Source organism: Monodelphis domestica, chromosome 6 (assembly GCF_027887165.1).
Source record: "Monodelphis domestica isolate mMonDom1 chromosome 6, mMonDom1.pri, whole genome shotgun sequence".
In the NCBI taxonomy this organism is placed as follows: Eukaryota; Metazoa; Chordata; class Mammalia; order Didelphimorphia; family Didelphidae; genus Monodelphis; species Monodelphis domestica.
Genome location: NC_077232.1, coordinates 44,005,639 through 44,029,324, shown reverse-complemented (window position 1 = coordinate 44,029,324; position 23,686 = coordinate 44,005,639). Strand labels below are relative to the sequence as shown.

The 23,686-nt window shown below is 40.8% G+C and overlaps 1 protein-coding gene across 1 annotated transcript in view; it reads right to left on the bottom strand.

The window, feature by feature from the left end:
• The window catches only part of WT1 (WT1 transcription factor), a 64,188-nt gene that overhangs the window by 1,766 nt on the left and 38,736 nt on the right, over window positions 1–23,686 (bottom strand). Inside the window, exons 9-12 of the mRNA XM_056803788.1 lie at window positions 16,782–16,878; window positions 11,220–11,370; window positions 6,219–6,308; window positions 5,555–5,638 (exon numbers count right to left, since the gene is read on the bottom strand). Of these exons, the coding sequence (XP_056659766.1) occupies window positions 5,555–5,638; window positions 6,219–6,308; window positions 11,220–11,370; window positions 16,782–16,878 (422 nt within the window). The remainder of the gene's footprint in view (window positions 1–5,554; window positions 5,639–6,218; window positions 6,309–11,219; window positions 11,371–16,781; window positions 16,879–23,686) is intronic.

Here is a 23,686-nt window from a genome sequence, read left to right as displayed (position 1 = left end):
ATCGAGTGTCCAGGGCTGGAAATTTGAACCTGTATCTAAAGCTCTTTCCACCACTCAGAAGTAATATACTCCAATTTCCTCATTTTATACATGAGAGAACTGAGGTCCAGAAACATAAATGACTTGCCTAAGGTAATAAATAGCTGATCTGGGTGGTGAATTCCTATCCTGTGCCTCTAGATCCTACATTCTCCCCAATTGTACCACAAAGCCCACTCTATCAGTGAGGCTCTTTCAGTGAAGGTCTTCAAGAAAAAGATGGATGACCATCTTTCACCATGTTATTGAATATCATAGACCACACTTATTTGGGGATTACTAGAATAATAATATATTGTCTTTATAGCCATTATCATTTGACACAATGAGCATACTGGAGGTCACTGATTCTCATGTAGCTAAGGTTTGGACTAGATGGCCACTGAGGTCCCTTCCAACTCTGAAGTTCTGTGATTCTGAAACTTGAAATTAGTTGGGGCTCTTTTCCTGAAAAAAAGCAAGCTTAATATGAATCGGAAGTGTGATGTGGCTCTAATGCCATCTTAGCTAACATTAACAGAAATAGAGTCTCCAGGACCAGAGAGGTGAGAGCACCCACCTTCTCCTCTGCCTTGATCAGAAGACCCATCTGAAGCATTGTGTTCAGTCCTGGGTGCCACAGTTTAGGAAAGATATTGACAAACAGGACCAGGTAATCAAGAAGGTGACAGGACTGAAAGCCATGCCATATGAGAACAGATGGAAGGAATTGTGATCATAGGAGCATAGACTTAGACCTGGACCTCAGTTGTTATCTAGTCCAACCCCCCCTCCCTCATTTTACAGATGAGGAAACTGAGGCCCAAGGAAGTGAGGTGACTTGCCCAAGGTTACACAGGTAGTAAGTAGCAGAGCTGGGATTCGAACCCAGGTCCTCTGACTCCAAATCCAGCATTCTTTCCACTGCACCACACTGGTGATATTTACCCTGGAAAAGAGAAGACTTAGGGGGTACATACTCTCTATTTACAAATACTTAAGAGTTTTCATGGGGAAAAGAGAAATGTTTTCGCTTAGTCTCAGAGTTCAGAAGTGGGACCAATAGATCAAAGAAGCAGAGGTGGATTTTAGCTCAATATAAGGAGACAGTTCCAAACAATTGTGTTCAGATTTATCCAGAATTGGAATGAACTGTCTTAAGTCCATCAAAGGAGGTAGGGTGACCACTTTTCACAGATAAGGTAGAGGAGAATCTTAAGGAATGGACTTGTTATGGAGATGACTTCTGAGGTCATTCCTGTCTCTGAGATTCTCTGGTTTAGTGTTTTCCTAGAGAGATCCTTAACACTGAGAGATTAAAAGAGGATTATATAAGGTAGGGTTCTTCAGCTTTTTTGTATTTATAATTAAATGCCTTTGGCAATCTGATAACACCTATGGAGCCCTTAGGATAATATTTATAAATCCATAAAATACATAGTATTACAAAGAAAATCAAACAGATTGAACTATAATTTTTTTTAAGTTCCCAGGTTCCCAGTTAAGAACCCCTGCTATAGGAGAAATATATAGATTGTAATATTCTAATTAATAAGACATATGGGATGGTCCATTAGCTCCTACCCTTTGATATTTAATTAAAAGCCGATCGAGTCCCTAAAAAACAAAAGTAACAAAATCAAATCTCAATGAGTCAGAGGATTTGAGGAATAGAGACATTTCAGTAAATGGAATATTTTGGTTCACTCAAATGTAAACAGAAAATCTCTCTTATTTCATTCCTTAAATCTTAGGGTCCTTGAGATTGGAGGAATCTTAGGGATGATGATTACATGCCAACTCATATCTGAAGAAGGAAACTTTATTTTTAAACTAAAAAAAAAAACCCTTTGTAAAAACCACTAGTTTTCTTTCTTGTCTCAGTAAGTGGAGAATAATGAACCTCAGTGAATGTTTTCTTGGTAACTGAAAACTTTTCACAGCAAGGAATAGAAGATATGGGTCCTAGGCACTTCTGCTTTACTGATCCTCTTATGAATATATTTTTTTATAAATGCATGTGATTTTGCAATAGAAACATCTCAAAAGCTCCATCCTCAGTGTTAGTTTCAGAGAGAGAGAGAGAAAGAGAGAGAGAAGGGGATGACTGATGGATAGCCCATTTCAGTGATGGTGAACCTATGGCACAGTTGCCAAAGATGGCACACAGAATGCTCTCTGTGGGCATGTAGTCACCCTCCCCACCCCCACAGAGTTTGTTACTAGAGAGGCAGAGGTACTTGGGCAGAGCTGCTTCCCTCCCCCTTTCCACCATGCCTGATAACATTTTTTCACTTCACCCACCCCTCTTCCCAGCAGCCCAAAGGGAGCACATAAGGGATATGGTGGGCAGCTCACAGGAGGCTGAGCTGGAGAGGAGCAGGGCTCTCGGGTCACTTTTCTCCACCCTCTACACTTGCTGAGGACATTCCTCATTTTACCCAACCCTCTACCCAGCAGCCCAATGGGAATAATTTCTCCCTCCCCTGTGTGGAGTAAGTGTGTGTGGGGGGGGGGGCAGGATACACCTGGTACTTGTTCTCTGGGGGGAGGGGGCATGGCATTCCATCTCTAAAAGGTTCGCCATCTCTGGCCTATGTGATTACACTGGTGTCTCCCTTTGTCAAAAGGTGAATATACAGGTACCTATACAGGAAGAAGAGTCATATAGACTGGGCAGATACTTGACTCTCCTATCCAGAAAAGCAAAGTCCCAGTGAGGGTTCTGGTTGAGTTAGTTCTGCTTTGTTGAAGTCTTGCTTTATCAATCTTTGCCTAAAACTCTCTAGACCAAACTCCCAACTAAAAAGATCTCATGGTGCCCATCCAAAGAGTTGGCTACTTGAGGGCAATAAAGTCCTTTATTTTCCAATTTCTAAAAATTGGCTTGACATGGATTGACAGAAATAGACTAATAGATATGGCTTCATGATTGATAAAAACACTACATGAAATCACTCTACAGACTATCTGCTGGATCTTAGAAAGACACCAATGGCCCTAAGATGCCCAGAATCAATCATGTAGAATGGCATAGAAGAGACAGCTGGGATCATCATATTAACTAGACTCTTTCCTAATGGCAACAGTCATCTGATTCATATTTGTAAAAGGCTTATGGTAACTACATACAACTTCATAGTTACTCATGGGGATGAATTAAGCACTTTGGGAAAGTTGTATCATTCTTTCTGTCCACCAGGACATGGATTTGATGTGCTAATTTTTATTATGTTGAGGAGGAGGGGAATTCAGTTCTAGAAAAGGGTCACCATTCATCACTATGCTAGATTTTTTTTTCAATTTTTGTTTCGATTTTATACCCCTTTTAATGTGGGAAAAACTCAGCAAAGCAAATGATTCTTTTTGGCTCCCAAAAAGAATCTTTGCTTATGTCACCTATCCCACTGATTGAAGCTATTTTCAAATGAAATTATCAACTGAATTATCAAGCACAGGTACAATTTCTAAAGGCATCTGGGTTATTTTTCATCTCTTCCTGTGCTGACTTCTTCCCTACCATATGGGAGTATGGAAGTTTCTGGGGGGTTTCCCCCAGAAAAAGGGAAAGCTACCTACAGAAGTTTCCCCAAATGGAGAGAGTATCCCAAAAATCTTAGTGCTATTATTTTCAGCAATTAATGCTTAAAATTTTACTAAGAATTTTTCAATGCCCTCTACATTTACAAAGAGGAGCCAAGTGAAATATTGTATACATGCTGTTGGATTTTGTCCTTGGGAACTCTGTGCTACATCAGGGCAATCTGAGTCTCCAATACATATCATCATACCAGATGTGGTGACGTAGGAAATAAATAGCATGGAGAGACCTTCTGGGCCTGCAGGGACATCATTTCCTTCTTTGGACTTTCCATAAAATGAGGGGGACAGACGAAATGATCTTAAAGGCTCCTTCCAAATCTAAGTCCTGTGACCCTGTTATCCCTAGCATCTCTGCCAAAGCCAATCCTAACTCTCCCTACCATTGTGGAGGGGAGAAACAGGCTCAGTATGTATTTCAAGGTGAGCAACCAAGAGCAGTAGCGTGGGTTGTGTGAGATCATGTATGAGAATCATACTGTACAATGCTAATGTAAGGGCAGCTAGGTGACACAGTGGAGAGAGCTCTGGAAGAGCTGAGTTCAAATTCAGCCTCAGACACTTAATAGCTGTGTGACTCTGGGCAAGTCACTAAACCTCTATTTGCCTCATTTTCCTCAACTGTAAAATGGGGATGATAATAGCAGCACCTACCTCGCAGAGTTGTTGTGAGGATCAAATGAGATAATATGTATAAAGCACTTAGTGTAGTGCCCGGCACCTAGTAGGTGCAATTTAAATGCTTATTCCCCTCCCTTCCTTTCCCAAAAGAAGTGCTGTCATTATTGTTTCTATAGGCAAACAAAACAAAATATATATACTGGTTTGTGAAAAGCATTCCTCCTAATGGAATATAAGAAATCATATAAAATCCATGTTCTTGACCATTGGGTCATGGTATGGAAAGGCTATTGGGCTGGAAATCAGCACATTTGGGTTCAAGTTCTAGCTCTGAGTCTTAGGGCCTGTTGTGACCTTAGATAAGTCACGTTATCTCTCTAAGTCTCACAACCTCATCTATAAAAAGAGGAGAGAAGATTAAATGGTCTTTACGGATCCTTCTAGTTCTAAAACTATCTGATTCCTTGATCTCTGCTGTTCCCTCCTATTTCCAATAGGCTCTATGGTTTAGAATATACTTTCTTGCCAACAACTATGAAGATGGTATGTGGTATTTGAAATATTACCCCCAGTTTATCATAGGATGGAAACTAAGTCTCCGAGAGGAATAAAGCCTAGCCTAGCATCACACAGCTAGGATCCGAGTCAAGATTTGAACTGTCATAGCTCCAATTCCAGTACTCTTTGCACTCTACCATGATGCCCCTCAGAAGGAGGTATCTGACTTTGAGAAAGACACTAAACTCCTCTGGACCTCAGTTGACTCATCTCTTCTAGAAGAGTGTTGGGCTAAATGGTTCTTTAGGGCTCTAACATTCTTTGGTTCTATCAAACATGTTCCATCAGCCCAGCAAAAATCATTCTTGGCTACAAGAATACAAGAATGGCTACAAGATCTCTAAAACTGAGCTTAGGTGGCTCGTCTCTCCCAAAATAGAGAGCATGATCTCAGTAAGATCAAGAAAGAGAAGTCATTTGGTGATTTTGTGGCCTGTTGCTTTTCCATTGAAGCCGATCCTTCTCTAAAAAATAAATCGTGGCCAAAACTTGGTTTTGAACAAGACTCTCCTCTACCCCTCCAGAGATCATTTCTTTTTAAACATGCCATGGGGGTGGGAGCACGGGTTCTTCTCTCTGTCTCACCCTCTTTGCTTTCTTCCTTTCTTGAACATTTTGATGAATTGGCATTTGCCTTGGGTTGGGCTAGGCCTGCCTTGATTTGGACCCCCTCTTATCATAAACAATTTCATTCTGCATACATCAAGAAAATAATGAAAAAATAAATGTGAAGAAAAGTTTTACGCACTTGTTTTACCTGTATGAGTCCTGGTGTGAGTCTTTAGGTGGTCGGACCGGGAGAACTTTCTCTGACAGGTTTTACACTGGAATGGTTTCACACCTAAACAGATAGAGAGAGTCTAGTCCCACACTGCAACCCCTCTGAGCAGAGCAGGGAGGCTAAGTACATCCCCCCAAAAGCTACTTCCAACAGTTATTAGAGCCAATGCCTACTCCTCATTAGGATCACTATCTATTCCAAACTCGGGAAATAAATGGCTCTCTGGACCAGCCCTCTTGTCTCTTGAGAGCTAGTTTCCCAACCAGAAATGTTCAGATTCTCCCCAGGTCCATAAAAACGAAAATATATCTTCTGAGTCAGTTTGGAAAGTGAGTCACATATAACAAATGTCCCATTCCTCCAAACTATCCCTTTCTCCTCTCGCCTCCTCTTTTCCATCTCTCTGTCTCTGTCTCATAACTTTCAGATGACTGCTAATAAGACTATTACTCTGTGACTGGGAGGAGAAACCGGGGTGATTAAAATAGTATCTTGGTTTTCTTTGTTTGAAGCAGATGAGAAACTTTAGTGGAAATACTAAACAGAAGACTGACTCATGACCTAATTCCAACAAGCAGCATTCAGCATTGATGAGAGCCAAGAAAATCTTCACATCCTGGCAAGAGCTGGACCTACAAACCTGTGTGTCTCCTTTGGTGTCTTTTGAGTTGGTCCGATCGAGAGAATCGCCGTTCACAGTCCTTGAAGTCACACTGATAGGGCTTCTCCCCTTTAAGAGTACAGATTCCATGTGAGAAATAATGGGGGTTAAGGGGACCCTTAGGTTGAGGGGACATGTCTGAGGAGAGACTCTAAATGAACAGTCTAATGCAAATACCAACAACATGGAAGTGGGTTCAAATCAAGAACACATGTGATACCCAGTGGAATCCCAAGTCGGCTATTGGGGGGGGGGGAGAAAATTATCTTTGTCTCCAATGAACAATGTTTTGAAATGACCAAATAAAATATTGTTTTAAAAAGAGAGAGACTAATGTGAGACTCTGGGAACACAGAGACACGGAACAACTGCCTCCATTGGGATAGGAGAGTACCAACGAGAAAGTCTTCTCTTATGGAAAGTACCAAATCTCCATTTCTGGAACCATCCTTACATAATATCACCAAAGACAAATCTAGTCGTGCATTCTGGGAAACTAAGATATTGGATTTCATTCAATTCAATAAGGATTTACTGAGTACCTACTGTGTGCCAGTCCATCGACAAACATTTGTTAAACACTATGTTTTAGGCATGGTGTTAAGAATTGGGCAAATAAGGAAAGGCAGAATAAGGAAAACAAAATCAGTCTCATCACCCAAGGAGCATTTTTTAAAAACTCTTACCTTCTGTTTCAGAATCAATACTAATTATCAGTTCTGGGCAAAAGAGCAATAATGGATAGACAATTGGAGCTAAGTGACTTACCCAGGGTCACCCAGCTAGGAAGTGTCTGAGGCCAAATTTGGACTCTGGACCTCCCATCTCTAGGCTTGGCATTCTATCCACCAAGCCACCTAGCTTCCCTGAACCAAGTAGTTTTAGTATTCATTCCTTAGGGGCAAAAAACTGAGACAGGGATCAAGTGATTTGCTTAGGATCACAACACAGCTAGTGTCTGAAGAAGGATTCTATCCCAGACCTTCTCGTCTCCAGTGTTCTATCCCCATGATACATTGCACTCCTACAACAGTGTTATATTTATAGTCAGGAAGACCCATGCTGGAATCCTGCATCAGATGCTTCATAACTATATCTCTCTCAGCCTCAATTTCCAAATCTGTAAAATGGGAACAATGATAGCACCCATCTCAAAGAGTTGTTGTGAAGATCAAATCAGATAATATAGGTAAACTGATTTAAAATCCTTAAAGTGCCATCAAAATGGGAGTTGAACTTACAAAACATTTCTGGCTTCTTCTTTCATGGGGAAGATCAGATGACTGGATTGTGAAATTGCTTTGCAAGGTCTGGCCTCAGCAAGTGAAGCCCCCTCCACAGAAAAATCAGTCACACTCAATGCTGGGAACTAAGCTATACAGGCCAAATCTGTGACCTCAGGGTCCTCCTGGCTTCTTTGTGGGATTCCCAAGCCTAAGAGGTGGAAAGTTGGAATAGGCTATGGCCAGGGCTCAGACTCAAAGGAGGAACCTATGATTTTCCAGGAGGCTATAAATGTCCTCACAACATTTTAAATTCATTATTGGGGGGGAGGGCAGAGTTGCTAACAATAGTAGCAAAATCAGAGGTTCATGGAATTTGGAATCTGAACTGGACCTTCAAGCCCATCTTGGCCCCCCTTGTCTGAAACAGGACTCCCTCTACAATAGGGGCTCTGACCTTGGGGACCCAGAAGTCCTGTGGATGAATTTCAGGAGGTTTGTGAATGTGAATGAAAAAAAAATTACTATAATTTCACTAACTTCTACTGAAAATTTAGTATTTCCTTCAATTACTTAAAAACTTTATTCCGAGAAGGTATCCATAGGCAGTCCAGACTACCAAAGGGGGCCATGAGCCCCCAAAATCAGCTGATAAACATTTATTAAGCACCTACTACTATGTGTAAGGCAATGGCAAAGAAGAGAATTGTCAAAGAACCCCTGCTTTGTAGCATCCCAAGTGGCCAATAGATGAAAATAGCACCTTGGTCTATAGGGCAGAGATAGGGACAGCACCTGAGATTTCATTGGCATAAGGAACTCCCAGATGAGGAAATTCCCTCTTCCAATGCAGGAGAGCACCTTCTCCACAGTTTAGAAGCTGCCTCAGCCCCTGAGAGGAAGTTCAGTGACTGACCCAGGATTCCATCACCAGTATTGTCAGAGGCTTAGCACCCTGTCTGGCACGTAGTAGGACTGTTTGAGAGGCTGGACTTGAATCCAGGATTTCCTGGTTTTAAGGTCAGTTCACAATCCCCATATTTCACATTGTCTCAATGTGTGTGCATACACATGTATATGTATATATATAACATGTACATGAATGTATATGTGTGTTATGCATATGCATGTTCTATCTATATACATGTATAAAGAGATAGACAGAAAGATAGATGGATGGATAGATAGATAGATAGATAGATAGATAGATAGATAGATAGATGACAGACAGACGGACGGGCAGCGGACGGGCGGGCAGACGGACGGATGGATGGACGGACAGACAGACAGATAGATATAGATAGATAGATAGATGGATAGATAGATAGATAGATAGACAGACAGACAGACAGACAGACAGACAGACAGACAGATAGATAGATAGATAGATAGATAGATAGATAGATAGATAGATGGATAGATGGATAGACAGACAGAGGCACAGACAGACACATTTTTTTTCTTGAAAATCAATAAATCAACAAGCATTTATTAGGCACTATATGCCAGATACTCTATTGGGCACTGGCAGTACAAAGATACATATAAAATTGTATCTGCCCTCAAAAACTTCACATTCTATCCAAGAAAACAAGGGGGAAGGGGAAGGGGAAGAAAATCAACCTTCTATAGCTACCATGTGCCAGGCACTGTGCCAAGTGTTTTCTTTTTCTTTTTTTTAGCAAATATCTCATTTGATCATTATAACAACACTAGAAGATAGATGCATAATCCCCATTTTACTGTTGTGGAAACTGGGATAAACCAAGGTTACATGGTTTGCCCAATATCATATAAATACTAAGTATTTGAGGCAACATTTGAATTTGGGTCTTCCTGACTCCAGACTCAGTATACTATCCACTGTCCCCCCCTTTAAGCACGTTATACTTCGGCCAAGCTGAACATCTCTCTCTGACTCTCAAACTCAGATTGTGCCCTTGTGCCCTCTATTCTTTTGGTTGCATTGTTTCCTATGAATACTTTCCCCTTCTTTTCCCACTAAATTGCTACTTGATCTTTACAGACCTAAGCCAATGCTTCCTCTTCCAGGAAGTCATCTGTGATCTCCCTGGAGTGTTTGTGGCCATGAATAGAATAGACTCAACTGACCTCATCACCAGGAAAAATATGATCTATTCTCATCACCTGGCTTATTCTATGCAGTCATGTAACTACTCTTTTTTAAAGGATTTTTAAAAAAGATTTCCCAAAACACTCTACCCTTCTCGATCCTCTCAACATTTCTAGCAACTTGCATGGCAAAATTTTCCTTTGATATTTTTAATTTCTTCTTTACTCCTCAGTTGTGGCCAGGATGTTGGTCCCTCAAAGAAGCAATTGGCTAATGGGATGGAGAGTAGCCTTGGAAGCAAAGACTCACTGAATCTCAAAGCTGGAAAGAAGCTCAGTGGTCATCAAATTCAACTTGTACCTGAAAAAGATTTCTCTCCAGCATCCCCAACAAGTGTCCATCTAGCCTTTCCTTCAAGATTTGCCAGTGATTGGAAATTACCCTCCCAAAGTCTCACATTCCACTTTCAAATAACACGAATTGCTAGGAAATTTTGACTTACTACTACTAGACTACTACTGTTGCTGCTGCTGCTCCTACTACTATTAGCTAACATTTCTGTAGTGCTCTAAGGTTTGCAAAGAACTTCACTTGTGTTATTTCATTTGTTCCTTACTATAGGGTGAAGGTTTGTTTTTACAAACCTGTGAAACAGGTGCCACTATTATCCTATCTTACAAATGAGGAAACTGAGGCAGATAGGTTAAAATTAAATGACTAAAGGGCAGCTAGTAGCTTACCTTGCCTGGAGATGGAAAGAGTTGGGTTTAAATCTAGCCTCAGACACTTTCTAGTTGTGTGACCCTGGGCAAGTCACTTAAGCCCGATTGCCTAGCCCTTGCTGCTCTTCTGTATTCAAATTAAGGCTAAGATGGAAGGTAGGGTAAGACAGTAGAAAGTGTCTACTGCAGGATATGAATTTTTCTTTCTAATTCCAAGACTAGGACACTAGCCACTGCCCTCCACATCTGGCCTAAACTGACCTCTTTGTAACTTCCCCCCTCTTTGCTCCCAGATTTGACTGAGTAAATCTAAGACCTAATAAATCTAAACAAGCCTTGCCCATGTGTCAGTCTTTATATTTGAGAACAGCTAGCATTCTCCTCTCTCCTTTCCCTTTATTCTGTCTTCTCCAGGTTAAATATATTTAATTCTTTCAACTAATTTTCATATGGTGTAAACTTGAAAGTCTTCAATGTCCTGTTTCCTCTGCAGTCATTCTCTATCTAGCTTACTGGTAGTCTTCCTAAAATACTGAGCACAATGTTTCAGATATAGTACCACCAGGAGAGATTTTAGAACTGACAGCAGTATGGAGAAATGAATAAAGCACAAAACTTGGAGTTTCAGAGACCTGAGTTCAAATCCTACTTCAGATACTCACTAGTTATATAAATGAACCTGTCAGGACCTATTTTCTCATCTGTAAGGGGTTGGATTTCATAGGCTCCCAACTGTCATCTCTTTATTCTTCCATTCACCCCCATTAGCCCATCCTTAAACTTCTCAAAACATTCCTTACTTTCCACTACAGAAATCCCTTGCTTCCTTCCCAGCATTCCTGAACCCCATTTGGATTCAGGTTCTAAATACGGTTCTAAAAGTAAATCCAGCATAAGAAGCCTTTATGGCAGGAACTCGTTGCTGTCAAACATGGGATGAAAGGTGATGGGAGTGACTTACCAGTATGTTTTCTGCTATGCATCTGTAAGTGGGACAGCTTGAAGTATCTCTTGTTGCAGCCTGGATAGGCGCACATGAATGGGCGTTTCTCATTGGTCTCCGTGGCCGATCTCACGATGGTAGGGGCTACCCCAGGCACTCGCCGGACATCCTGCAATGGCAAAGCCACAGGTCAGATGGACTGTCTTGGAATAGAATTGTAAAGGATAGATAAAAAAATACCCAGGTCTGTCCCTGGGAAGAAATGAACAGTAATTACACCAAGAATGGAAGGAAAATCTTTGTCTCCAATGAATAATGTTTGGAAATGACCAAATAAAATAATATTTAAAAAAAAAGAATGGAAGGAAAAGAAATAACTGATAAAATGATGGCCTAAGAAAGCTCTCAGTGCATCGTCAGTCCCTGCCCTTCCCCTCCTCCATGGCAGGCCATGAGGTCATACATAAAAAGTCATGGCTTCCAAAAACTATAGTTACTCAAATTCTTGGACCTCGTGATTCTTCTTTGGGAAATAAGCCCCAACGAAGAATAGCCAACGTTTCTATTTTGCTGCCAGATTTACAGAGTGCCTTCTGTATACCATCCCACTGGTTTCTCAGGATGACCCTGTGGCATAGATAAGAATGGATATGATTATCCCAAAGAAACAGTCTCAATCATTTAGTAACTTGCTCAGGGTCACCCAACTAGTGTCAGAAATAAGATTCAAACTCGTGCTTTTCCTAACTCTAAATCCAGAACTCTTTCCTTCACACCAGGATGTAATAACAAGAGGAGGTGAGGGAAAGGGAATTTGTATAAAACATACTCAGTCTGACCATTTTTTAAAAACTGTGATCTCATTCCTCCTCTCATTAGGAATATCATCTACTCTTGCATATCATATCCTTCTCTGTCACAATATTAAAGACTTGCTAAGAGGTTATGTGACTTTCCCAGGGTAGCACAGCTGGTAGACTTGAACTCAGATCTTCCTGACTGTGAGACCAATTGCCCACTGCCAACTATATCTTTTTGTCCTGATTATCATAACATTTTAGTCTATCTTCAATTACATACATACATACATCTCTTAAATTATTTTAATTGACCATATAGTTTTCTCAAGATTCTTTATTCTAGGTACAAACACTAAGGTACCAAGCTACAGTTTTCTAGATTCTCCTACACCTAAAGATCACCTTGTCCATTAGGGAGACATCTAAATTATTTCCTTTGATGCCAGGTATAGAATTTTGCATATTGTTGGTGTTTGTTAAATTTGATAGAAAGATGGATGAATGAATAAGTGAATAAATGAATAAATGATGTCCTTAATGCACACAGTGCTTTAAAATGTTAGAATCTTGGGATGCTTGGAAAGGCTTTAGGATATGGAATGTCAGAGAAAGCCAGAAAGTTTTAGAGCTATAGATCATAGAATGCTAGAGATGAAAGAGACCTTAGAACATAGAACATAGAACGTTAAAACTGGAAGAGAGGGACAGCTAGATGACTCAGAGGATAGTGAGCCAGGTCTGGGTTTAAATCTGACCCCAGACATTTCTTAACTCTGTGACCCTAGACAAGTCACTTACTCCATTGCTTAGCCCTTACTGCTCTTCTGCCTTAGAAAGAACCAATACGTACTAGCAGAAAGAAGGCTTTTAAAAACTGAATGAGTTTAAATTTTAAAATGCTAGAGCTGAAAGGAATATTAGAGACTATTTATATGAGCAATGGAGACTCAGAACTTAATTGACTCATTTTTCAGTCGTGTTCCATTTTTCATATTCCCATTTGGGGTTTTCCTGGCAAAGATACTGACGGGGTTTGCCATTTCCTTCTCCAGCTCATTTTAGAGATGAGGAAACTGAGGCAAACAGCAAATGTCTGAGGCCAGATATGAACTGAGGGAGATGAGTTTTTCTGACTCCAGGTCCCTGTGCCACCTAGGCTACCCAGCTAATTAGTTGCAGAGCTGGAACTGGGATCCAGTTCTCTTTCAATCCAGCAAAGTATTTTTTTCCACTACACCATATTGACTTCTGCATTATTTTCATAGGCTGCCATGTACTGTTAGAAATGTAACTGTTACATACCAGATGAAATCAGAGGACTGACTGCCACAGGACCTTGGCACAACTAGTTGAGGTTTCATGAATGTCATTTTGAATTGTATAAATTTTGATAGAAAAATTAAGAAATATGGCAACGTTATTCTATTCATTTGTAAAATTAGGGAGTTAGAGTGGGCGACCCCTGAAGTCTCTTCCAGCACTGACTCACATGCTACAATGCTATTCTGCAATTCTCCTTTATAGTTCTAACCACAGGCCACTGAAATGAAGCAGGGAAGGTTGGAGGAGACCAAAAGGAAGTCAAAGCAAATACTATCCTTTTCCATAATTTGCAATAAATGTCTTACAGTGATAGAATTACAAAAGAATTTTCTATGGAAAAACAACCCAAAGACAACTAAACTGTAAGATCTTGGGACAAAACAACCCCCTAGAAAATGAAGGGGTTCAACTAGATTCTCCATCAGTCTCTTCCAATTTTAATATTCCATTTTTCTACTGCCATCAGGATTCTGAATCTGGAGTTTATTTGTTGTTTTTTTAATAGATTTTGATAACTGTGTTTCAACATAATTGGTTTCCTTTGTAATCTTCTGTATTTTATTTTGGCCATTGAAAAATATTATTCTGGGAAGGGGTCAATAGGCTTTGCCAGACTGCCAAAGGATGGAATGATACATACACAGACATACACACAATAAGAATGCTTGGATTAAAGCACTGCAAGCTTTAGAGCTGAAAAGGAATTTCAGTTTCAAATTACCTAATTCCTTCATTTTATAGATGAGGGAAACTAAGGCCTGGAGTAATTAAGCAGCCAGCTTTTGAAAAATTCAAACCCTGGTTTCTAATATCAAATCCAGTGGCTTTTCCCACTATGCCACAGTCTCCTACATTATTCCTCCACTAATTGAGAATTAAGGTAGGTGCTCATCTCAACCTCTGATGTAAGCGATCATTCCAGTCCATTCCTGCACCTGTAAAAAGGAAGCCCTTCATCAAGGGTGTAGGTGACTTTTTTCTATGAGAGTTTTTGTAATCTACTGAAATTTTCTTGAGCTCAGGTAGACATTCTTGAACTTGCAAGGAAAAGGTTTAAGCACCTACTATATCATAGTGCTATTCATAATTTCATTCAATTATTAATAATGCTTTTTAAACACTTACCTTCCATCTTGGGATCAATAGAAAAGCAGTAATGGTGGTTAAGTGACTTGCCCAGGGTCACACAGTTGGGAAGTATCTGAAGCCAGCTTCAAACCCAGGACCTCCCATCTCTAGGCCTGGCTCTCAATCTACTAAGCCACCCAGCTTCCCCCATTAATAATTATTAAGCTTGGGGAAAATGGGAGGAAGGCTGGTTTGAAATCAGAGAATATATACTGCTTATATGGCCTTGGCCATGTCTTTTAAGGGCCTTGGGCATGTCTCTTAACCCTTCAAGGCCTCAGTTCCTCATTTATAAAATAAGGGAGTTGGACTAAATTACCTTTGAGACCTATAAAGCTTTAAAATCTATTATGTTCTACTTCTTTGTGGTATCCCCACAAGTAATAATAATATGATGTTTTAAATTTTGCAAAGAAAAAACTTTTCGTGTATGGTTTACATGTCCCCTCAGAAGAATGGAAGTTCCTTGAGAACAGAAACTATTGTGGCTTTTTTCTTTGCATACCCTGCACTTAGTACAGTACCGTACCTCACAGATATAATAAGTTCTTATTGATTTGGATCTTTTATCTTTAAATCTATGGTCTATTGATTCTATGTTTGACTGATTATCTGATTCAAGTAGCTTCTCAAGTACAGGAATTCCATCCTCCCTCCCTCCCTGTCTCTCTCCCTTCTTTCTTTCTGTCCCTCCCTTCCTCCTTGCCTTCATTTTGTCTTTCATTCCTCCCTTCCTTTCTTTCTTTATCCCTTCTTTTTCCCTCCCTTCTTTTCTCACTCTCTTCCTATGTTTTTCCTTCCTTCACTCCTTCCTTCCTTTCTCCATTTCTTTTTCTTTCTTTCATTTACTTTCTTTTCCTCTCCTCATTCTCATATTTTCTTTTTCTTTCTCTTTCTCCTTTCTTTTTTTCCCCGTGGTCTTCCTAGTGCCTTGCACATAAGAGAGGCTTACTAAATGTTGGTTATATTGAATTGAATTCAACCTAATGGTATATGGAGTTTTCTATATTAGATGAATGGATTATCTGTAACATCCGTCCAATCCCACCCCACTGGAAGGCCCAGAAAAGTGAGATCACTGTGTTCTGTTACAAAGAAACTTCAATGGAAACATTAACCAGGATGTCTCAGCTGTGCTACCAGCAGCCCCCTGGCCAATTCCAGTTAGTGCTAATCTTGGGCTCTGGTTACTTTGAAGAAACATCGTCAATGTGATATGAATTGTAACAATAGGAGCCAGTTACAGTGGCAGCCTTTGTTAACTGTGTCCATTTGGGGGCCATCGAAGAGAGCTGGGAAGGTGGCCTTCAACAAGTCTCTGATTTCTCAGAAACTTGTTGCCTTTTATTTTTCCTTGGATTTGTGGCTCCCTGGGGTGGTCTTTCCTTTACACTAGCCCTTTGGTAGGGTGGCTCTGTGGGGGAAACCAATATGCCGGGCCAGCCCAATAGTGAGATAACCCTGAATAAAGAATATCTGACATTTTAAACATCTCAAAGTGCTTTCCATACATCCGAGCATTTGACCCTGACGTGAAATTGAGGCTGTAAATATAATCATCTCTATTTTATAGATGAGGGAAGTGGAGGTCAGAGAGATGTTTAGTCTACTGGATACAAAGCTGGACTTGGAACCTCAGTTTCTTCATCTGTTAAATGGTGGAGTTTAGACCTGACAAACCCTGAAGATCCTTCTAGCTCTAAATTTATGATTTCATAACTTGTCCTTGGTCAATGTTGTTTGGTATTATTCAATCATTTCTGATTCTTCAACCCCATTTGGGATACTAGAATGGTTTACCATTTCCTTTTCCGGCTCACTTGACAGATGAAGAAACTGAGGCAAGCATGGTTAAGTAACTTGTGAGTAAGGATCTGAGGCCAGATTTGAACTTAGGTCTTCCTGTCTCCAGACCCTTCACTCTACCCAGTGCACCACCTAACTATGCATTGTCCATGGTCACATAGGTGTTAAACCTTGGAGACTGAGGCAGGTGTTAGTATCACCATCTTTACAGGTAAGAAAACTGAGACCCAACATGGGTAGCACTGGATGCAAACTCAGTTCTTCCAGCTTCTCAAGGTAAAGGAAAGTCAAGGAGAAGGAAGGGGCAGGAAGGATCTTGGTTTGAGTCATAGAGTTTATGTTGGCCTGCAGACGAGTAGGAAACCAGCTTATCTGGAGAATTGGGGTTCTTGCTGTCAACAAAGCAGCCCTATAATTAGCAGCAGATTAGGGGATGCCCAGTGAATACTCCGCGAAAAACCAAAAAGCCTGTTTGCAGAAGAAGAAGGGGTGGAGACGTGGCTTCCATTTCCACAATACTCACTTGAATTCCTCTAAAGACACCGTGAGTATGTATTCTATACTGGGCCCCACAGAGGATTGGCGTGGTGTGATTATCGTTCTCGTATCCTGTAGTGTGGCTGTAAACACAAAAAGAAAAGAATTCATGAAATTCCCAGCCTCCTCTTGGAGTCGCCAAGCTTCCAATGCAGAGGGGAGCAATTCCTTTTGAAGCCCCCAAAACAGAGATCTGGCTCTTACCTCCAGCAAGGGGAAGGAGAAGCCAAACTAGCTTAAATGCAGAGCTGGATGACTGGAGCAAATGGCTCCTTCCTTCCTTCCCCTGGCCTCCCCTTTGCGGCCTGTTCCTGCCTCCCTCAGTAACCAGGACTTGGGGTGTGTGAGGAGCCCCCAGTCCCTGGCACCCAAACCCCAGGGTCTGCCCCTCAGCACGGTAAGCAGAGAGCACCCCGAGGACAGAACTGCATTTCCAGCTAGATGTTTACTGTCTAAACGGCAGGCCTGGCGAGTGAGAGCATCTGAGGAATGAGCAGAATGCTTCAAGTTAAACTCTAAGTACCCTGGATTTTTGTCAGCACCTCATGACTCAGATATTACCAGATAGCACCAAGAAAGTGATGACATTTACAAGAATAGATGCTGTGTCCTGAGAAGTGGGGGTTACAAATCAGTGTCCTAGCTCCACTTAACCCCCAGATCAGCTTTCCAGATTAGGTTAACCCTTTGTGCCTGCTCCAGACTGGGTCCAAAGACAAATCCCTGACATGCCCCCCCCCCCCAAAAAAAAACATTGCAATAACACTGCTCTCCTGACCAAAGCATCTGGGAAAATCGAGGGGAGTTAAGAAAAACACTTAAAGGAGAGGGAAAAGATTTCTCCCAGCAATCTACAAGTAAGAAAATGGTGGTGATTGATTTATATAAGAACTGCCAGGGATAAAAGCCCTCCAAGAGAAGGCCACTGGGAATGTCCATCCTCCAGTCCGCCCAGGATGGCTTGGCACAATGGACTCGTGCTCTATGCACCTCCAGGCAGGTAGAATAATATCCATAAATCAATAATGACCCAGAGTCCTTGTCAAGCAAAATGGTATAGGGAGTAGAAGGTGGACCTTGGAATCAGGAAAATCTCGATTCCAACCCCTCTTCCAATCCTAGAGGAGACAAGAGCATCACTTTCCACCATAGAACTTCCTAAGAAGCTATGTACTACTGGTGTGCCCTTGGAGCTATCACTTAACCTCAGTTTCCTCATCTGTAAAAAGAGTAGGTTGAACTAGATGGTCTCCACAATCCTATCTGGATCTAAATCTATGAACTATACTTATTATTGGGTTGTTTGAGTTGTGTCCATTTGGGTTTTTCTTAGCAGATACTAGGATGGTATGCCATTATTTCACAAGCTCATTTTCCAAATGAGGAAACTGAGGCAAACACAGTTAAGTGACTTGTCCTTAACATATTCAAGTGGCAGAGTTAATGGGTCACACAGAAAGCAAGTGTATGAGGCCAAATTTGAACCCAGGTCTTCCTGCCTCCAGGCTTTACCATTGGGCCACACTACCAGAATCTGGAAAGTATGCAGAGATGTATTTTAATGACTAATTTTCCCAATCATGTCTTCCTTCTCCATCACATCCCACATTCAATCAGTTGCCACAGTCCTATTGTCTCTACCTCAGTGAAATCTCTTGACTGTCCTTTCTTTGCCGCTGCCATGACTATTACCTTTAAATATGGGCCTCATCACCCCTTGCCTAGACCCTTTCAATAGGATCCTAACTAGTCTTTCTCCTTCCAGTCTCTCTCTTCTCTAAGCTATCCCTTCACATCACAGCCAAAAATCATGTTCTAAGTTCATGAATAATATCTTCTGATCTACTCAAACACCTTCAATGGCTCCCCATTGTTTAACCAATAAAATGGAAACTCCTCAAGCCTGGCATTTAAGATCCTCCACACATTGCGGCTCCAACCCATCTTTGCAGCTTGATTTCACACACCTTCCCTTGACATATTCTAGATTGAAACTAAAGTCAGGGGTGCTCTCTGTTCACCAGGGTTACCCTTGAATTGTGGTACAGAAAAGAGAACATTGCCTCTAGGTTCGAATCTTGCCTTGAACACTGACTACCTATAGGGCCTTGGGTAAGTCATGTCACCTCCTTTGGCTTCAGGTCCTTATCTGTAAAATGAGGGGTTGGACAAGGTAGTCCCTGAGGTCTTATAGGAGCTGCTAAGTTTTCCTCCCACTTCATACACTGATATACCCATTGCCCACTTCAAAGAATGGATTGCCCCACTCCTTCCCACATATCTACTTGTTGAAATCTTTCAGTACCTTCAAGGTCTAGCCCAGATACCCTCTTCTCCCAGAAGCTACTCCTGATTCCCCACCCTACCCCTTCCAACTAGAAGCTGTCGAACTGTCCTCCCTTCTCAAATACTCCATACCTCTCCATTTGAGCCCTCCTAGCCCCTAAAAATTCATAGTATGTTTATTCTGGAGGATCATCTAGAGTTTGAAGCATCACTTAAGTCTTCATTTGACAATGATAAAATTAAGGTCTCAAAAGATAAAGAAATTTAAAGTCATAAAAGTAGTAAGAGGCAGAACAGGATTTGAACTCAGTCCCAGGTTTCAAGTTCAGCACTCAGTCCATGATACCACACTGTCTATATGTCATCCCTTCCAAAGCGCCCAGAATCCAGAGATGATGGGTCATCTTTACTGTTTCTGCCCCATGAATAAATGAGAGGATTTTGAGCCAGGATGGGCCTTAAATATCACCCAATTCAACTCTCTCATGTTATAGTTATATTGGATATGAAGAATTTACAGAAACATGAGAAATCTCAAGTGAATTTATGCTGAGGAAAGAAAGTAGAATCAGCAAAACAACATACACAATGGCCAAAGCAACATAAAGGAAAAGGTGGCTAAAAGGCCACTGCTCTAAAATGAAAGGCCATCTGTGTGACCCTGGGCAAGTCACTTAACCCCCATTGCCTAGATCTTACTGCTCTTTTGCCTTGGAACCAATACACAACATTGATTCCAAGATGGGAGGTAAGAGTTATTAAAGAAAAATAATAAAATAAAATGAAAAGCCATGAGCAATAATTGGTTCCAGAGGACCAATACCCAAAGCCACCTCTTCCCTCTCTAGAGAGACAGAGGTAGGAGGATTTGGGCACCAGATGTTCCATGAGCTGGCAAATCTGTCACCGCTGGTTCTGTTGAACTGTTTTTCTTTGTACAATTAAATATTCTAGCCAGGTGGGGTGTCATATCAGGTGATTTTTATGGTAAAAAAAAAAGGCATGAAAGAAACCATTAACATCCAATCTCTGACATTACAATAATAATAATAACAATAGCCAGCATTTATATAGTGCTTTACTTTATACGTTAATCATTTGATCATCTCAACAACTCTGTGAAATGGGGGCTATTCTTGTTTTACAGATGGGGAAATCAGGGCACCTACAGGCTAAGTGACTTGTCCAGGGTCACATGGCTAGTGTCTAAAGCAAGATTCCAATTCAGGGGATCCTGACTCTAGGTCTAGTGCTCCATCCACTATACTACCCAGCTTACTTAGTGGGGCCACAACAATGTCATAAGGAAAATAAATTAATATTGTTGGCCAACTGTGCATGGGAAACAGCTAAGAAAGAAATGAAATCAAAGATTTTGACTGATATGGCCCATGAAGTTCTTTCTGCCCCTTTACTGAGTTCAGAATTCTGTAGGAAGTGGGAGCATCACCCCAATGGACATACTCAAAGGTGGATGACAGTGGACATTATCAAGAGCGAAGAAACCAAATTGTGAAATTACAAAACTGAAAAATCTTCTAAAATCTATGTAGTAGACATTTGTCTGTAAGCTTACTGCAAATAGGGTGTCTTTCACATATTTTCTTTGGGACCCCCATGCTGAGAACAGTCCCAGAACATTAAAGATGCTTTACAAATGTTTGTTGATTGATTTATTCACTCTGAATTGGGTGAGGTAGATGAGCTCCTGGAGGACCATGATTCAGAATTTCCCAGCAATGCTTTCACAACAAAATTGGAGTAATAACAACTTGCATTTCCATGGAGTTTTAAGGCTTACAAAAAAAATTTCCTCACAACAGTCCTGTGAGGTTGATAGTAAAGGTATTTTATCCCCATTTGGCAGATGAATAAACTAAATGAATTTCTCATCCAGGAAATGTTTCTGATCCCCTTGGTTGTTAGTCATAGGAACGTACAGTCACAGATTTAGAGCTGGAAGGGGACTCAGAAGCCATTCCCCTCCCCTATTTTACAGATGAAGAAACTAGGTCCCAGGGGATTAAGTGCTTCACTTGATTAAGATCACACAGATAGTAAATAATGAAGGTAGGATTTAAAACTAGACCTCTTACCTTGAAAGTCAATGCTATTTGCACTATGGTAATATTCATTCCTACCTCTTCAGTTTATCAGGCATATACTGACCTTCTAGACTCCAGGGCTAGAGCTCATTCCAAACTCACTCTAAGCACCTCCAATATGTGTAAGACATTAGTGAATGAAAAATAAACAAGACATCTCCTACTTTCAAGGAGTTTATAATATAATAGTGGAAGGGAGAAAGGGAAGAATGTACTTGAATAGCTGTGCCACAGGGAAGACTCTGAGAAATACAAACAGAAGGATCAGGCAATGTAAGAGAAGTAATCTGGGAATAATCTGCTTCATTTGAGGAGGTAGTAATCAAGGAAAGCTGCCTGTAGGAGGTAGCAGCTGAGTTTGGGCCCTGAAAGAAGGAAAGAAAAAAATTGGATTGAGGGAGATCTGTTCCAGAAGGATATGAAATAAGGTGAAAAAATGTTCGGAGAGGGCAGGACAAGAACATTAAATTCAGATTTGGCTAAAAAAGAGTACAGAAGGAAACAGCAGATGAAGGTAGGCTAAAGGTAGATGGTGGAGAGAACTTTAAGTGCTGGAATCTGGATTTTACATTTTATTTGCTAGGAAATAGGAGTCCATTGGAGGCTGCTTTTTTTTTTTTTTTGGCAAAATAGCTGGGTAGTTCAGTGGATAGAGGTCTAGGCTCAGAGTCAGGAGGACCTGGATTCAAATCTGGCCTCAGATATTTCCTAGCTGTGTGACTCTGAGCAAGTCACTTAACTCCCATTGCCTAGCCCTTGCCATTCTTCTGTCTCAGAATTGATAGGACAGAGGGCAAATATTTTTTAATGATGTCAGAGCAGCATATTAGGAAGATTATTCCATCACTAGGATGAGGCATTGTGTACACAGTAAAGTATAATGGATCCAGAATCAAAAGGCCTGGCTTCTTCTTTCATCTAAGCCATTGCCTTCCTATAACCTGTATTGCTTTAAGCAAATAACACAATTAAGTCATTTAAATTCTCCATTTGCAAACTGAGGGTCTTTGGGCTAACCAGTGGGCAGGGTCTATCCCAACCTTAAATCGATGGTCTTTTTATTCTGGATCTACTTGTGTTAGTGTATGTTATCTGACCTGACAGAATGTAAACTCTCTGAGGGCAGGAAATCTTTCATTGTTTGCCTTTATATGCCAAGGTGCAACGTTTAGCACATATTCAATATGTTGTTGGTTGATGGATAATCTTGTGACCTGGGCCCCAAATCCAAGATCTGCTTCTTTCTAGGTACTATTGTAGGAAGTAAGTTGGGACAGAGTAAATTTCATGGATTAGCTTTAAGAGGAAAGGAGTAGAATTTGGATACAAGTTCTGGGAGAAGATTCTGACAAAGAGAAAAGGATCTTGGGAGTTTTTATTGACATTAACTGTCACTCTGAATCTGACTTTGACTGGCTGGAAGGAGGATCGTTGCTCTGGTAATTTTCCCTTAGAAATTCTAATCTTGTTGAAAGGTTAGTGATTCCTGGGTTTGAGAATTTGCCTTGGAGTGGACTGCTTTTTCCCTGAAGTACAGAAACCATCTACCTGAGATCCATCTGTCAGAAATCCATTCGGGGAAGGTAAACCCCAGGGTTTGTATCCAAATTCTCCTCCTTTCCTCTTAAACTAATCCATTAAATTTACTCTATACCTTACTTACTCTCTACACTATGATAGAGTTGCTTGGTTAGACACCAATGGCAATGGTTAGCCTTTGTTGGCAACATGGGGCAGCTAGAGCCCCATGACAGATGAGATGACACACAAGGGTTTTGAGAACTGAATCTAGCCTTGCTCTCTATTTGTGGGCATGGTGCCAGGGCCATCATCAGCTTCTCTGACTTTTTTATTTCCTTTTAAGAAATCATATTTGTGCATGTGCGAGTGTGTGTAGTTTTTTTTTTTAACCCTTACCTTCCATCTTAGAATCAGTACTATGTATTAGTTCTAAGGTCAAAGAGTGGTAAGGGCTAGGCAATGGGGGTTAAGGGACTTACCCAGGCTCACACAGCTGGGAAGTGTCTGAGGCCAGATTTGTATTTGTTTGTTTGGAATGTTAGTAGTAAAGGACTAGCAGGAGAAGGGCAGGGCTGGCAGGGCAACTCCATGACATACCCTCCACAGGATGTCTAAATTGCCATTCTATGACTCAATATTTATGTTTGTATGAATAAAAATTGTGCTTAACCAGCAAAGCAATATTTAGTCAGTTGGGTACTTTTTTACAAGCATTGCTCAACACAAGTAATACAAAATGAACCTTTAAATCAACCCTGCAATTCATAATGTGGAAATATCACAAGTAGAAACTGAGTCAAATTCATCTAGGTATGAGAGGAAATTAATGAGTTTAGTGGCTTCTACAGTGTTAAAGTCCCAATAGAATATAAGCTCCTTGAGAGTAAGTGATTTTTAAAAATCTTTCTATACCCAGCATCTAGCATAGCACCTGGGATACATGAGGTGCTTAATAAATACTTGTAGACTGATTTAAAAG